We start from the raw sequence: 14349 nt of genomic DNA on the forward strand, positions 1-14349 counted from the left end.
GGGGCTGTGAGGTTGTGAAGGCGTCTGGTGATGTGTGGTGCTCTGGACATTTGGCACGGGGGCTAAAGAAGAAGAAGACACCAGTGGCCTTCATATGTCTGCTACACTGGCTGGTTATTAGGACTCTATGATTCTCAGTGTCACTTTCCTCCAGTGTGACCATCTCTGTCTTTCTTCCCCTGTAATTACATCCAACATCCTCTACTTGTTCTCCATTTCCACTGTCCCTCCCTCCCTTTGCCTCCCCATCCTCTCAATATGTCCCCCCCCCCCCTTCCCCCCTCTGCATCTCTCTCCGTTAAAGCTTTATGGGTCGTTCACTGCCTTCTTTCCTGTGAAATAATGAGCGAGGCGCTTCTGAGCGACTTTGTAGCTGAGCGACTGTTTTGTGAGTTTGAATGCCGTAGCGTCCCGGGGCCCAGGAGCCTCTGATGTGCCGTCTGTAGCTGCCTTCGCGATTCCACAGCGATTGTCTTCTGATCTATGGGTGTGTGTGTGTGTGCGTGCGCGTGTGTGTGTGACATAATACACCTTGTTAGGTGAAGTCAGGGTTGGTGTTTTTGTGAAAACTGCGTGACTTTGAACAAATGCACTTTTCCAGAGGAAAAAAGAGAAACACACAGAGGGCTGCAATTACATACCGTCTCTGAACCACACATCCACATGTCAGTATAGATAAAAAAAGAAGGCTGAACGCTAATAGAATGTTGGTAAAGCAAAGAAAACACAGTAAAAGTCATTAAAGCACCCCCTGGTGGTGTTTGCGGATCCCTCGCAATGCCTGTAATGAAAGATGTTTTGAGAGGAGACCTGATCTAAATCCACCAACTAAAAATAGAAATAGAGCTATAAAGGCATCAACTTCTGAGCCGTATTAGCTACTCACTTCACACTTTGAAAAGTGGTGCGATGATCTTTTTTTTTTTTTTTTTTTTTTTTTTTTACTCCGAGTGTCAAGCTGTGCTACACACATATCCCAGAGTAATAAAGCAGAGCAATCCTGATCCCCAACATGAATAATTCTGTGTGAACAGGATGCGATGTTTCTTCATATCAGCGAAGCATCAGCCAGTGCAGCTCTTTTTAGGGTTTACGGCTGAAGTTTAAATAAGTGCATTGCTGTGTGTGTGTGTGTGTCTGTTCGTGCGTGTGTGTTTGTCGGCCATGGGCTCTGATTGATGCTCCTGACCTTTCCGTTGCACATTTTCAGAGCCTGGGAGATACAGCCGCGGTGCAGGCAGCGAGAAAAATAAAGAAGGGTCAAAAAGAGGAGAAGGAGAAGCCGAATCAGCGATGGCGTTATCCTGGTGTCCCTTTGCAACTTTGATGCTGGTTTGGGGATCTTTGACGCCCCAGGTTCACTCGGCGCTGGCACCGGAGAACGAGGTGCCACTTCGCCCCACCACGTGGTTACCGGAGGGGAAGGTCATGACAGTAACTCTTCCGAAGGGACGAACTCGAAGGTAACACAAGCGACAAGGAAAATGGAGCCCGGACTTGATTTAAACCAGTCGGTAAATATTTGTTCGTCGTTTAAAACTAAGAAGGGGCTTTGGTTTGGCCATATGAAGGACTGGCAATATGACATGTTGCTCAAAGAACTTTTTTTTTTTTTTTTGTACCAAAGTGGCCATTTGTCAAACAATGTTCACAGCAACACCAAAGATGATACACAAGTAAAAATATATATTCTTGAACCAGCAGCTTTTTTATCTGCTACTCAAGAAAAATATAGAGATGCTGCAAGCTCCCATGTCCTGCCACTTCTTGACAATTTCTTAAAGTTCAGGATTTTAATGAAACTATTTGAAAGGAATGCACCATTTCAGTTATTGTTGAACCAATGGCAGCCTGTTGCAAAATTGTTACAGTTCACCACACTCTTGGCAGCCTTGTAGCAGTAGCTTCTAGGGCTGCTTAATCATGGAAATTACAATTATTCAAACCGCTGTTATCACTGAGTTTGGAAAAACAATGTCCACTGAGAACAGCAAATTATCAGAAAAAAAAAAAAAAAAAAAAAAAAAAAAAAAAAAATATATATATATATATATATATATATATATATATATATATATATATATATATCTGATGCCTTTCTGTTGAATCTTTCCTTAAAATCACTGGCAACATACTGCAGCTTTAACTTTTGACACACAATGACAAACTAATCGTAGACAAAAAAAAAAACATGAGTAAAATATCAAAACAAAATGAAATAACAAATTAACTAACAACTAATAAAGAAAATAAGAAAGTTAATAATTGCTGTGCCAGAAACTGTTCAACACAAGGAGGCACCAAATCCTGCACATGCAAAAAAATCCAATAAAAAACTCATTCTGGATTGTTAAATGAGAAGTAAAAATGTGCTTATGCACCCCTCTTCTAATGCAGCCCTGGGCAACTGCCTATATTGCCTATATCGATAAACAGCCACCAGTGGTAATAAATGCTAACGTGTAACAAACAGAAAGTGAGACGCTGTTGTTGGGTTATTTTAAGTTTTGACTGATAAAAGTTGAAAAGTTTTGTGTGTTAATTTGAGAGCGTGTTCACTCCCTCCAGTTGCAATCAAACCAAAATCGCTGCTTAAGAGCAAAGTTAAAAAGAGCAAAAATCCAAACTCGTACGCATAAATAAATCTGGCCAAAAATAACTAGAAGACTGAAACCTATTTAGGAAACATACAATAATAATGATAAGTCAACAGGCCAAGTCAATTTGAAAACCAAAATATATGAAACAAGGCAGAACTCAAATATTACATAAACTCCAAATCCATTGTAGTAGAAGAACATGTAAACTCCCTAAGTATCAAACAATGACATATAGATTCAATGTGAAATCACAAAATGTTCCCCCTAACATCAGAAACCTCTTTCAACATGCAGCTTGTGTTCACAGCACTGTCTTCTGACTGGAGGTTTCATTATCAGAAGTGAAAGTGGCAAAGGATGGTAAACATGTGGTGTTCCTTCACGAGGCAGCAGATAAACATGACTATAGGATAAATAAAACATTTCAAGACCTTTTGTTTTTTGTTTTTTTTTGTTCCATGAAAATTGTTCAACAAAATGCAAGTCAGAAATCTCTCGTGGCTGTAAATACGTAGCAGTCGAGTCGGTCTTTAAAATAAAACCAACAACTGCCTGGTTTTGTTTTCGGTTTAGAGCACTGGGCTCACAGGAAGCTTCTCATTTACATAAAGTCACTCACTGTTTTACACAAATTATGAGAGAGGAACATAACACTCTGCCTCTAGAGATGCAATACGACACTGCCAGAATAGATTGTGCAGCTTTTGCTATAAAAATAGAATTATAGTAATGAAAAGAAAGGCTTTTGTAAAGCCTTATTTATTTGAAACACGGGAGACCAATAAAAGCCAGAAAACGGCTGTAATAATTATATATATATATATATATATATATATATATATATATATATATATATATATATATATATATTCCATAAACCAGAATATGAGTTTCAATGAGTCGTGTTTGTCAGAGGAAGAAGTACCCTTTGAATATAACAAGTTTTTAAGCAGGCGTTCTTTTCATTAAGGTCACATTTCTGAATTAAAATTGTTTTCTTTTTTGTTTGTCAGATCTAATAAAATGTCTTAACTGTTGTTTTCACTAACTAGGTAGAAAATCATCATAATTAATAGTAATAAAGCCACAAAAGCATCAGTCTGTGTGTAATTAACCTATATAGAGTGTTTTACTTATCAAATTGAATTTCTAAATCCATCCATCCATTTTCTCTACACCCTTGTCCCTAGTGGGGTCAGGAGGGTTTCTGGTGCCTGTCTCCAGGGAACGTTTCGGGCGAGAGGCGGGGCTCACCCTGGACAGGTCGCCAGTCTGTTGCAGGTTATATAATGTAGGAAAAAAGTTTGGGTTTTTGAATTTGTTTTGCTAGAACATCATCATCCTCAGGCTCCAAAATATTTAATTCGTAGGATGAAAAATTAAGCAAATGCACAGCCAAGCTGGAGCTCTCTGTTTTTCCTTTTTTTAAAAATTTTATTTACTTGATGTGTGTATTTTTTGGTAATTCAAATCTAACGTGGATTAAATTTTTCTACGTCGTCAAGTTGAATAATGTAATCCCTCTTGATTCATTTACCCATTACAATTTTCATACTTAACGCTTTTGAAGGAGACGTACTTCTTATTCCTCGACAACAAAACTAGCTTAAAGAGATCTCTTCTTGCTAACTCACACTTAGATATGTCTCCGGTTGTTGTTTTATTAAAGAAAAAAGGGCTCACAAATTCTGTCCTTCCTTCAGTCACGTGTCGGCAACCATCCGTCTTCGTGGGAGAGAAAACGCAGCTCGTTTGGCCCGAGCGTCTCATCACAGAGCTCCCGCTTTGCTTTCTGAGAGGTGGGAGCTGAAAATTACGTCTCCCCGTGTGTTGCAGTCTGTCCACCGGTGCAGTCATGCTGAACCGCATGGCAAATAATGGAGAGAAACACTGATTCGGGAAATTAATCACTGTTAAACAAGCAACTAAGTGCCCTTGAAAATGACATTGCCGCACATCTGTTTGCAAATAGCCGGCATCTGGCCGAGATCATAAAGGATTGTGTTTCTGCTTAAGGACAACAAATATTTATTAGGACTCACCGACGCAGTTATGAATTCTCATTAAGTAAAACTAACTGTACATAAATTACCATAAAGCATTGTTTTGTTTTAAAGTGGCATCAACAAACACAGCATTCTGGTTGATTGTGAATTTAATTACTTGCTACGGATATTAATGGCCACATCTGATTCTCAGTCTAGACCTCCTGCAAAAATAGTGACTAATTTGCATGTAGGAAAGGGGGGAAACAATGCAAGTAGAAAATCTTGAAAAGTTTTGCAACATCAAATCAAGCTTTGGTCGATACATTTAGAAGAAACCTACATCCACCAAAATGAAAGAACTCGACGGCACACAAACGCCAGTGGGTAATATCTCGCCTCTGCAGCTGAATTGAAATAAGATGTTATCTCTTTTGACGTGTCCCATGAAGAATGAACCCAGGTCCTCTGGCTATCTCTTCCTGGCTGTTCGCAGGTTATATTTCACACTGAAGAAGAAGACCTCTGCGATGTCGGTTACTGTGAGTCCCTGCAGCCTCCCCATCGAATGGAGCCTGGCCGCTCGGACTCTGAAGGACAAACCGCTCAAAAACCTGCAGTGTGAGTAAACAAACTGCGCCTTCCTAAATCCTGAAGATCATCGCCAAATCTTATTAAGCGGCGACGATCAATTAGATATTATCGTGACCCTCTCTGGGTTAATTGGGGGGAGCGGCATGGCTAATCTTACCTTGGGTTGTGTTTGTAAAAGAGAGGTGACTTTGGGAAGGAGAATTTATAAGCAGCTTTACTGTATGGATTAAGTTTAAAGGAGTAGTGGACATTGTGTAAAATCAGCTTTTCTGAGCACCTTCCCCCAATCAGCTCCGCCAGACTAGTGGCAGCAGCAATTAGCAAACACCTGATGGAACCACACACCTGCTTAGCATATCATAGGATCTACTCCTCAGCCCATCGCTCCTAAATGTCATCATGAGAAGCCTGTTGCGGTGACGTGTCAGAAAGAGTAGGAGCTTTAAAGGGACAGAGGCCCAATGTCAAGGCGTCAAATTCAAATTTCTTTTAATTTCTGTTTGATATGTACAGCATTTATGTCACAACTGAAGGTAACGTAGTTACTTGATTACACTATAAAAAGGAAGTATGGACCTGGAAAATACATAATGTCACCCATTTCACATCTGCTTTTGTTTACTACTGCATATCGCAACCACTTTATGTGGCAGGCAGGGTATTTCTGTGTGTTTTAAAAAGTGATTGTCTTAAAAAAAAAAAAATCTTAGGCTCTTATCAGTAAATTTTACCCAAGTGTTCAAGTTGAAAACAGGAGTAAAGATACACAGTGCTGTGCATTCTTTCAAAGTCAGACAGGGCCAGTGATTGCGTGATTATATCCGGTTCCCACTTTGTTGTATATTTTGACTCGGGGTTTCTATTTTTAAGGTATCATAAAACAAACACTGAAAACGGCTACACTCTGTTTAATTTTAATACTTCTAGAGCGACGACTTACTACTAGGCTCTGCAGTCCAACAAGATTCTGTAAACAAGCGTGTTGAGTAAACTCGCGACAGAAATCTACATTAGATTCGATCCGCAATCAAGGAATTCAAAATAAACCAAGAATAAATCATCCTTTGGTACTGAACAGGCAGAGATGGTGGGACACAAAAAACATGTTTGATTTTGTTTTGTGCGAGTGTGTCTGGTAACCTGCAAAGGTTACCTGAGCCAGCTTTCCCACATACAAAGATTACATTATGAAGTTCTAAAATGACACATAAATCATTCAGACTCTGAGCTTGTGGGTTTCCATCGCCAGCGTGAATTATTCACTTTGATTCTGTAACATTTGGTCTCGACTGAGGAGGGATTTTTCAGCTCCAGGAGACATGAACTGAGAAAACAAGTGGTGGTGTTTTGCTTTATTTGTGTGTGTGTGTGTGTGTGTGTGTGTGTGTGTGCGTGTGTGTGTGCGTGTGTGTGTGTGTGTGTGTGCATTCGTCCATTGCGTCTTTCAGATGAGGAGCTTGCATAGTCCACAACAAAAACAATGTTTGCCTGAATGAAAGGCAGTAATTTTTGAAGTGGCATTCGACATTTCATGCGGCTGTTCATTAATTAGGTGCAGAGGAGTTTTCGACATCTGGGTTATGAGTTGTGTGCAGTTTGAAGAGGGTTTGCAGCTATGCCTTTGGTTTCATAACGTAAGTAGATATTATATGGATATGTGCACAGTTTGATTGTTTGATTGAATTCCAAGATATTTTCAGTATTAAGCTATTGTATTTCCTTTACCCACCTTTGGATACTAACACAACAAACATAACAGATAAATGGATTTTTGTAAAAGGCAATTCAGCAACAACAGAAAATAAGAAAATAGAAAATGTATTGTTGTCATAATAAACAAGCTGCTGCAGCCTATAATAATCTGGGATAGATAGATAGATAGATAGATAGATAGATAGATAGATAGATAGATAGATAGATAGATAGATAGATAGATAGATAGATAGATAGATAGATAGATAGATAGATAGATAGATAGATAGATATTTCAAAGTCCAGGTAAAATTATAATTTTTAGGGTACAGATTTCAGCTTATAGTCATCTATAAATCATAATTTTGCCAAAATCTTTAGAGTGGAGAGAAACAGTCTAAATTTACACACACTAGGATGCTAATACACGCTAGCTAAAAAAAAAAATAATAATTGATCAGGGTTGCTGTGTACACAATTTATTACAAATCTGTCAGATTTACTCCTGTAGGCAGTTGCTAACGCAACAAGTCATTTTGTCGATAGAAATATGAGTTTCATCAGCTAAATGCAAATTCTTATGACATAACTCTTGCTGCTTAAGTGAAAAGAATAAGAATCTATTTGTTCTCAGCCCGTCACACTTCTATAATCACTACAAGCAGCCAATGGGATCATGGTTACACCGGACAAGCAGCCTGATATCTACAGCTAAGGTGGAAGAATCAACAGATTCTCACTACTGAATATGGGTAGCAACACTGTCCTGTGTGCTTTGCTTGTGCGGTGACAGGGACGTTACCTAGAATTAACGGGAACAAGACGAAGGTTAAGAGGCCAAAGCCGGAAACAAACCCTGTAAAATCTTTACAGTGACTTGGCTTGAGGTTTAACTTTTGGCGAGACAACAACCCAAAACATACAGCCAGAGCTACAATGGAACAGCTCCAATGAAAGTTTAATCATGTGTTGGAACGTCCCAGTCGATTCCAATCTGTGGCAACACTTAAAAACTGATGTGCACAAAGGTATTTTGCATCAAAAATTTGGCAAAAAATGTCAGACCCTTGACGAGCAAACCTAATAGAGAAACAAACTTATTTATATTACCTTCATAAAAAATGATTAAACCCACATTTTCCTTGCTTTTTGCTCCACAATTATGCACCACCTTGTTACGACCTATCGCATAAAATCCTACACATATGTGGTTGTAATATAACAAAATATGAATATATTTGAAGAGTACAGTATACTTTTACAAACCACTGTCGGGAGAGCCGGTTTGTATTTTTTAAGATTTAGGGAGGTAATGTAGCAAAAAGTATTTGTTGAAAATCCAAAGGCTCTTAAATATTTTTCAGAAACTGTCAGGGATGGGTAGTGCAAGTTCAGCTCAATGTAATTTCCTTTCCTTGAAGTTCTCACTAGTCTTAATTATTTAGTGTTGATGCGCATAGTTAAGTAAGTTAAAGCGATAATTTGGTTCAAAACAAGCACATCCGTTTTCGAGATGAGTTCGACTTCAATGTAGAATTAAATACTCATGTTCTTTTCCTCCAGGGAGCACCAAGAAAAGCATGCCCGAGGTGTGGTGGCGAGGCCCTGGCACAGAAGAGAAAATCCACAGCTTCACCGGTGACACAGTGGACGCCTTCAACGGCCCTTCACATCTCAGCGCTTCTGTCTACGTCGTGAGGCTGCGTTCAGAACTGCAAAGCACCAGAGTGACGGTCTTCCTCCACGAAGGCCAAGGGCCTTCAGGCATATTCCCTCGACTACCAGCTGACCCGCGAGTTCACACGTTAGGAGTTGGTATGACCAGCGTCACCCTCAGCTGGCAGCCCAGTGCCTCCATAACAAGCCTCCCAAAAGCCAAAAACGGTTACGATTATTGCGTCCTCGTTAACTCTCTGCAAAACTACCCCAGCCTCTGCGCTGCTCAAGAGAGGGAGAGAGGGGAGAAAGATCGGAGTCAAGGCAAGAAGGAGAAAAAGAGGCAAGCAACACCATGGCCAATCTTAAAAGAGTGGTGGTGGGAGCAGTGGGAGAGTTATCCCGAGTCCCAGAGTCTGCCGTCTTCACTTGCTGATGATTTTGATAATCTTCAGTGCGCGTGTCAGGGGACGGAGAACGTTTGCACGGTCTCCGACCTCCTGCCTGACACCTCGTACTACTTTGACGTTTTTGTGTTGGATAAGGTGAACGGGACCAGCGCGGCGTACAAGGGGGCTTCTGCGCGGACGCACGAGGAAGCTCGAGCTGCAGTCCTGCCTCTGAGAGAAGGTGAGCTAAGGTGGGTGACCTTTCAGGACGGAGCCTCAGACTCGCAGCAGTTCTTCAGTTTCCGTCCTCGGGGATGGCAGCAGAGTGGCCTCCTCACCTTGCAGAGCTGTGGTGGGGGTGAAAAGTTGAAGGTAACTGTGTCCAGTAAGGGACGGGTTTTGACCACTCAGGGTGTGGAAGCAGAGTTAATCCACATTTGGCTCCAAGGAAGTCCATCCTATCTTATCCACTTGCAACAAGAAGGAACTGCAACGAGCAAAGTAACTTCTGTTAAAGACGCAGCTCGACTAGCAGCTCTGAAAGCTTCGGTCAAAATGCAAGTTTCATCCGCCTACCACCGCAGAGGGGTCCCATCTCTGCCGTCCACCTTGCAGATAAAATCTTTCAACCGGCTGCGAGGTTGCAACAGCGTCACCCTGGCCTGGATGGGAACGGAGGAAAGAAGTCTGTACTGTGTATACCGCAGAAAGCTCAGTGGCTTTGATGCAGAAGCTGGGGGAGCATCGGCTCTGACCGCGCCCTGCCTGGGCCCAGAGACTCGCTCCGACACTGAAAGGGTTCTCTGCAAGTATTTCCAAGAGCTGAATCCTCGACGGGCCGTCACTACAGCTGTGATCGGGGGCCTGGAGCCAGGAGTGGCCTATGTGTTTGATGTGTATCTAATGAGACGCTGGGGGATCCCTATCAAGTATGCCAGCAAGATGGTGAAGACCAGAAAGGAATGCTGAGCTGCCGCCCCCTAGAGGAGGCTCACAGGTTGTCCCGGTTTACGGGAAAGTGCATCAGCCCCCGGACATGCTGTAAAGAGACCAAGAGCTCAAGCCATTTGATTGTTGTCAGGAGGCATTTTGCAACAAACAAACAAAAAAAAAAAAAGAAGAAATGTTCTCTTGAAGAAAAAAGTGGTCACATACAAACTCCACTTTATCAATGCAAGTGGACGGGGAGAATTAGGGAAGGATGTACACACCAGCAAAAGTTCATAACATTTACAAAACTTTTGTGCTCTTGTCATTTTGTTCCTCGTTGCAGATCCTCACAATGACATGCCAGTCATCCAAATGCTTTTTTTTTTTTTTTTTTTTGCCTGTGTCTGGGTACAATGGACGGGCAAGGTTTGAGATGACAGAAAGTCATTATGAAAACAACAAAGGAGACTGTGCCAAAGACGCAACAGAAGCAGATGGGGCAATAATGAGAGAAGATCTGAGACGTAGGGAATCGCAGCATGCACCTGCAGAGCTGCATTTTGTACAAACTAATAAACACAGGTGGAAATGATCTTGAAGATGCTAAATTCAAAGTCTGTGTTTGTCTTTGTGTTCTGCTTTCGCATGAAGCAGTGTGAAATTTCTAGTGGCTTGCCTCATTGTCTTTGATGTATTCTTGTGCTGCTTCAAAGTCATCAATAAATACTAAGGTATCTGTGTACTCCTGGGTGATGGATTATATTGTATAAAGCCTAAAATATGAAATCTTCCATCAAACAGCTCAAGTTAACTTATACCTCGTCTGTTCTGGCCAGAGAAATTTTCATTGCCTGGAACTGGTGATAACAAATACACTGTAAGAGAGACTAAGCATCTAAGTTCTCTAACAAGATACGGTAAGTGTACAGTACCGGATGCCTTTTTGATCAGCCCCAATAAAGATGTCAAAAGCCTTAAAATAAATTGAGGTTTTATTGTAGTCTCACACTAAAAGTTTTAGACAAATCTTCTCTTTGACTTAAGCATAATTTATCAAGGGGGAAAAGACTATGTGTTAAAATATTAATTTTTAACAAAATCATTGTTGGCACAATTGTTTATAACCCTGCTGTTCTTAATTTGAACAGCCCCATTAATCCAACAGGATAATTTATCTTCCTCTATAACACTATTGAACAATTCACAAATTGGAGCAACATTGTCAGAGAGATTCCTCTTTACACAATGTCTCTATTTGTTCTACTTCTGTGTAGGTTTGGGGAGAATGATGACCACTAACTGCTGGAAGAAAACTAAATTTGTGTCTTATAAATTAAATCTGTGTTGATTCAGCAACACAGTATTATCTGGTTGAAAGACTAAATGAAAAACAAAAAACGTTTCATTTAATGTTTGAGTCAACCACATGTTTTTTTTGTTGTTTTTTTTTTAATTGCACTGGTATTTCAAAGTGTGCATGATGCCATGATGATGATGTTGTCATGGCTTTTGGAATAGAAACAGCCACATCATCACAGATCCTCCACCATACTTAGCATGACTGCTTTTCCACACTCAGCATTCATCCTTTGTTTCATGCAAAATCCACCTACACCATCTGTTGCCCAGCAAAATTTTAAATGGTTATGTTTGTGATGTTAGGACAGAAAAGGCCTTTTTGGTATGGCATGCATCCTGAAATTACAATTGGCAAATTGTGTTGAGAGATTCCACTCTTTGCTTCAGTACTTCAATATATAACTTTGGTAATAGCAATTGAACTGCTCAATAAACTCCAGTTATTTGTGTAATGAGTTTGATCATTTATACGTTCATTGTATTTTTCACCTACTTATTGTTTTCTGGATTTCTTAATAGCTTTCTTCCAACATGCAAAATGTATTTTTTTCTAAACTTTTTTTTTTTGTTTTCATATTTTCTAGTTGTGGTGTCAAAATGAAACAAAGGTCTTTAAGCATGTTGTAACAACATGACAGTAATTCACACATAGATGCTGCGGGGCAAGTTTCTCTTCCAAAAAACCTTGGAAACTCTGATGGAATTTAATAGCAAAATATGTTATTTCAAATCTGCTGGACTCTATTAGCAAACCTGAATGGGTCATTTCTCGGTCAGGATAAAGAAATGAGGGGTAACTCTACATTTTTTTCTTTTTCTTTACGTTGTTTGAATCTCAGAGATTGTTAAATTTATTTCGAATATCATTCTACCCCCCCCCCCCTCCCATATTTTACTAATTATGCATTTCTTCATATTGCAGTTTAATTAGTCCATAAAGTGTATTAATGGAGGGCCGAGGAGGGTTGAAACAGGAAAAAAATGCTAGGTAAAAAGAAGGCAGGCTCTGAGTACAACCAATGAAAGAACGCGTACAATGTTACGTAAGCGCGTCCCTGCACGTACGGATGTAAAGGATAGGCCAGCGCGCCAAAGTGACGTTAACAGCTTAGGACCCGGAGAATACTTGAGCAATTATTTAAGTATTGCCGTCAAATAATCGATTTAGATTGTGTGGACACTGTGCCAACTAGACCCTGTACCAACTTACCCGGTTAAACCAGGACTCTTTCTTCTACGATGGGTTTGCTCGAGCGGTGTCGGGAGCTGTTCAACACCTCCAATCTTTACGAGGTTCTGGGTGTAAACAAAGAGGCGAGTGAGGCAGACATCCGAAAGAACTACTACAAAGTGTCGCTGAAAGTCCATCCAGACAGGGCTCCAGACGACCCGCAAGCCACGGAGAAGTTTCAGGTCAGCTTTCAAAACTGGCAAGCTAGGGACTAGCATAGCTAACTGAAGCTAACTTATATTTGCGATAACGTCTGAAAAAACCTAACATTAGCTGTCTTAAAAACACATTTATTGCATGTTTTCCGTCAGTGCTGCGGTGCCGACACGTTTAAGAATCGAGTTTCAATGCTGACTAGAAATGTTTCGGACTGTTAATTCACGGTTACATTTGAGTGTAAAAAATTTACCCGTAGGTGCTGGGAAAGCTTTATGCAGTACTCAGCGACAAGGAGCAGAGGGCCGTGTATGATGAGCAGGGGTTGGTGGATGAAGAGTCGGACGTCCTCAGTCAGGACCGCTGCTGGGAAGAATACTGGAGACTGCTCTTCCCCAAGGTACTGAAGTACAACAGTGGTCACGTCCCAAAAGCAGCACATGCACAGAAGCTGTTTTAATGCAATGGCCGTTTATTTGTGTGCATTTATTAACCTCAAGCCTTGTGTGCATTAACTGCTGATAGATTATTAGTTTACTTTTTATCAATTTCAGTTATGATGGATTTAAAATAATGCAGTAACCATAACAAAAACATTTTTGAACAACACTGAAAGGCTAGAAGTAGTTGTCAGTTTTTTTTTTCTATCCAAAATATTCATACATGCCCACTAATATTTAGATAAATGTCAGTAAGCAAGTTGCAGGACAAGCACACACTTTTTTATTGCATCAGCACATTTTGTAGATATTTAACTACTACTCTTATCAGATACTAATAGAGTTCAGTTGAAATTGGTTAGTGTTAAACTAGATTAAGCTTCATGTTATTGCTTTATAATAAAACGTCTTGCTTTATTCCAAAGCAAGATGTGGTGACTCTGTTTTTGTTCTGAACATTAGGCTACCTGTTACGGTGATCTGTCTTTCTGTTCCTCTCCTAGATCACAGTGCAGGACATCCTCGAATTTGAGAAGAAGTACAAGGGATCCGACGAAGAGCGGGAGGACGTGATCCGGCTGTACGTGCAGCACGAGGGGGACATGGATGCCATCACGGCGTCGGCTCTCTGCAGCTCTCAGGAGGACGAGCCCAGGCTGTGCCGCATCATCCAGGCTGCCATCAAGAGCGGAGAGGTGGAGGCCTTCCGAGCTTTTACGAAGGAGAGTCAGGCGAAGAAGAGGGCTCGGAGAAAGAGGGTGAGTACTGAACCGTTTCCTGTTCTTGCGCAACACATGCACACGCAGAGGCAAACGCCTGTCATCTTTCCACTTCGCTAACGGCGTCGGTTTGGAACTGATCTTTCAGGCTGACCGGGAGCGAGAAGAAGCCGAGGAAATGCAGAAAGAAATGGGGCTCGGCGAGGACGAGGAGAGCCTTGTCATGATGCTAAAGGTATCGCGTCCCTACAAAAAAAAATGCAATGGGTTCTGCTCGGCTGGCCTGACTTTAATCTCTTCCACGTTTTTGCAGAAAAACCAGCAGTCCAGAGAGAGGAATTTCAACAGTTTGCTGTCAGATCTGGAAGCAAAGTACTCGCAAAAAGGCACGAAACAACAAAAAGGAAAAAGAGCCAAAAAATAAATCTTAGGGGAAAAAAAAAAAGTTTTTTATGTTGTTATTCCAGTTCAGACAAGTGTTTTAAGGATAACTGATTGCAAAACTGTTTCAGCCTACACAAACATGTAAATCCTCTTATTTCTTGTAATGTGTTGTAAAAGTTCTATTAATAAATGCATGCGTTTACATCATTTATGC

The 14349-nt window shown here is 40.8% G+C and overlaps 2 protein-coding genes across 2 annotated transcripts; both read left to right on the top strand.

The window, feature by feature from the left end:
- The first annotated feature begins 347 nt into the window (after positions 1-347).
- ndnfl (neuron-derived neurotrophic factor, like) lies at positions 348-10588 on the top strand. The gene is made up of 3 exons (XM_088013194.1): positions 348-1463; positions 5082-5206; positions 8435-10588. Exons 1-3 carry the CDS (start codon positions 1294-1296, stop codon positions 9883-9885), a joined length of 1746 nt encoding a protein of 581 aa, XP_087869320.1. The 5' UTR covers positions 348-1293; the 3' UTR covers positions 9886-10588.
- A 1675-nt stretch (positions 10589-12263) lies between these two features.
- On the top strand, positions 12264-14342 carry dnajc9 (DnaJ (Hsp40) homolog, subfamily C, member 9). The gene is made up of 5 exons (XM_014971344.2): positions 12264-12618; positions 12852-12992; positions 13536-13790; positions 13900-13986; positions 14065-14342. The coding sequence occupies exons 1-5, from the start codon at positions 12445-12447 to the stop codon at positions 14173-14175; spliced, it is 768 nt and encodes a 255-aa protein (XP_014826830.1). The 5' UTR covers positions 12264-12444; the 3' UTR covers positions 14176-14342.
- Positions 14343-14349: the final 7 nt, after the last annotated feature.

This window comes from Poecilia mexicana, unplaced genomic scaffold, assembly GCF_051168715.1.
Source record: "Poecilia mexicana isolate PSO_F unplaced genomic scaffold, ASM5116871v1 scaffold_15, whole genome shotgun sequence".
In the NCBI taxonomy this organism is placed as follows: domain Eukaryota; kingdom Metazoa; phylum Chordata; class Actinopteri; order Cyprinodontiformes; family Poeciliidae; genus Poecilia; species Poecilia mexicana.

What these genes read in the sequence shown, in the direction of transcription:
- ndnfl (XM_088013194.1), top strand. Translation starts at nt 1,294, where the DNA reads ATGGCGTTATCCTGGTGTCCCTTTGCAACTTTGATGCTGGTTTGGGGA. An exon ending in CCGAAGGGACGAACTCGAAG is followed by an intron (nt 1,464 to 5,081) that starts GTAACACAAGCG and finishes GGCTGTTCGCAG; the next exon opens with GTTATATTTCACACTGAAGA. An exon ending in ACCGCTCAAAAACCTGCAGT is followed by an intron (nt 5,207 to 8,434) that starts GTGAGTAAACAA and finishes CTTTTCCTCCAG; the next exon opens with GGAGCACCAAGAAAAGCATG.
- dnajc9 (XM_014971344.2), top strand. Translation starts at nt 12,445, where the DNA reads ATGGGTTTGCTCGAGCGGTGTCGGGAGCTGTTCAACACCTCCAATCTT. An exon ending in AAGCCACGGAGAAGTTTCAG is followed by an intron (nt 12,619 to 12,851) that starts GTCAGCTTTCAA and finishes ATTTACCCGTAG; the next exon opens with GTGCTGGGAAAGCTTTATGC. An exon ending in AGAGGGCTCGGAGAAAGAGG is followed by an intron (nt 13,791 to 13,899) that starts GTGAGTACTGAA and finishes CTGATCTTTCAG; the next exon opens with GCTGACCGGGAGCGAGAAGA.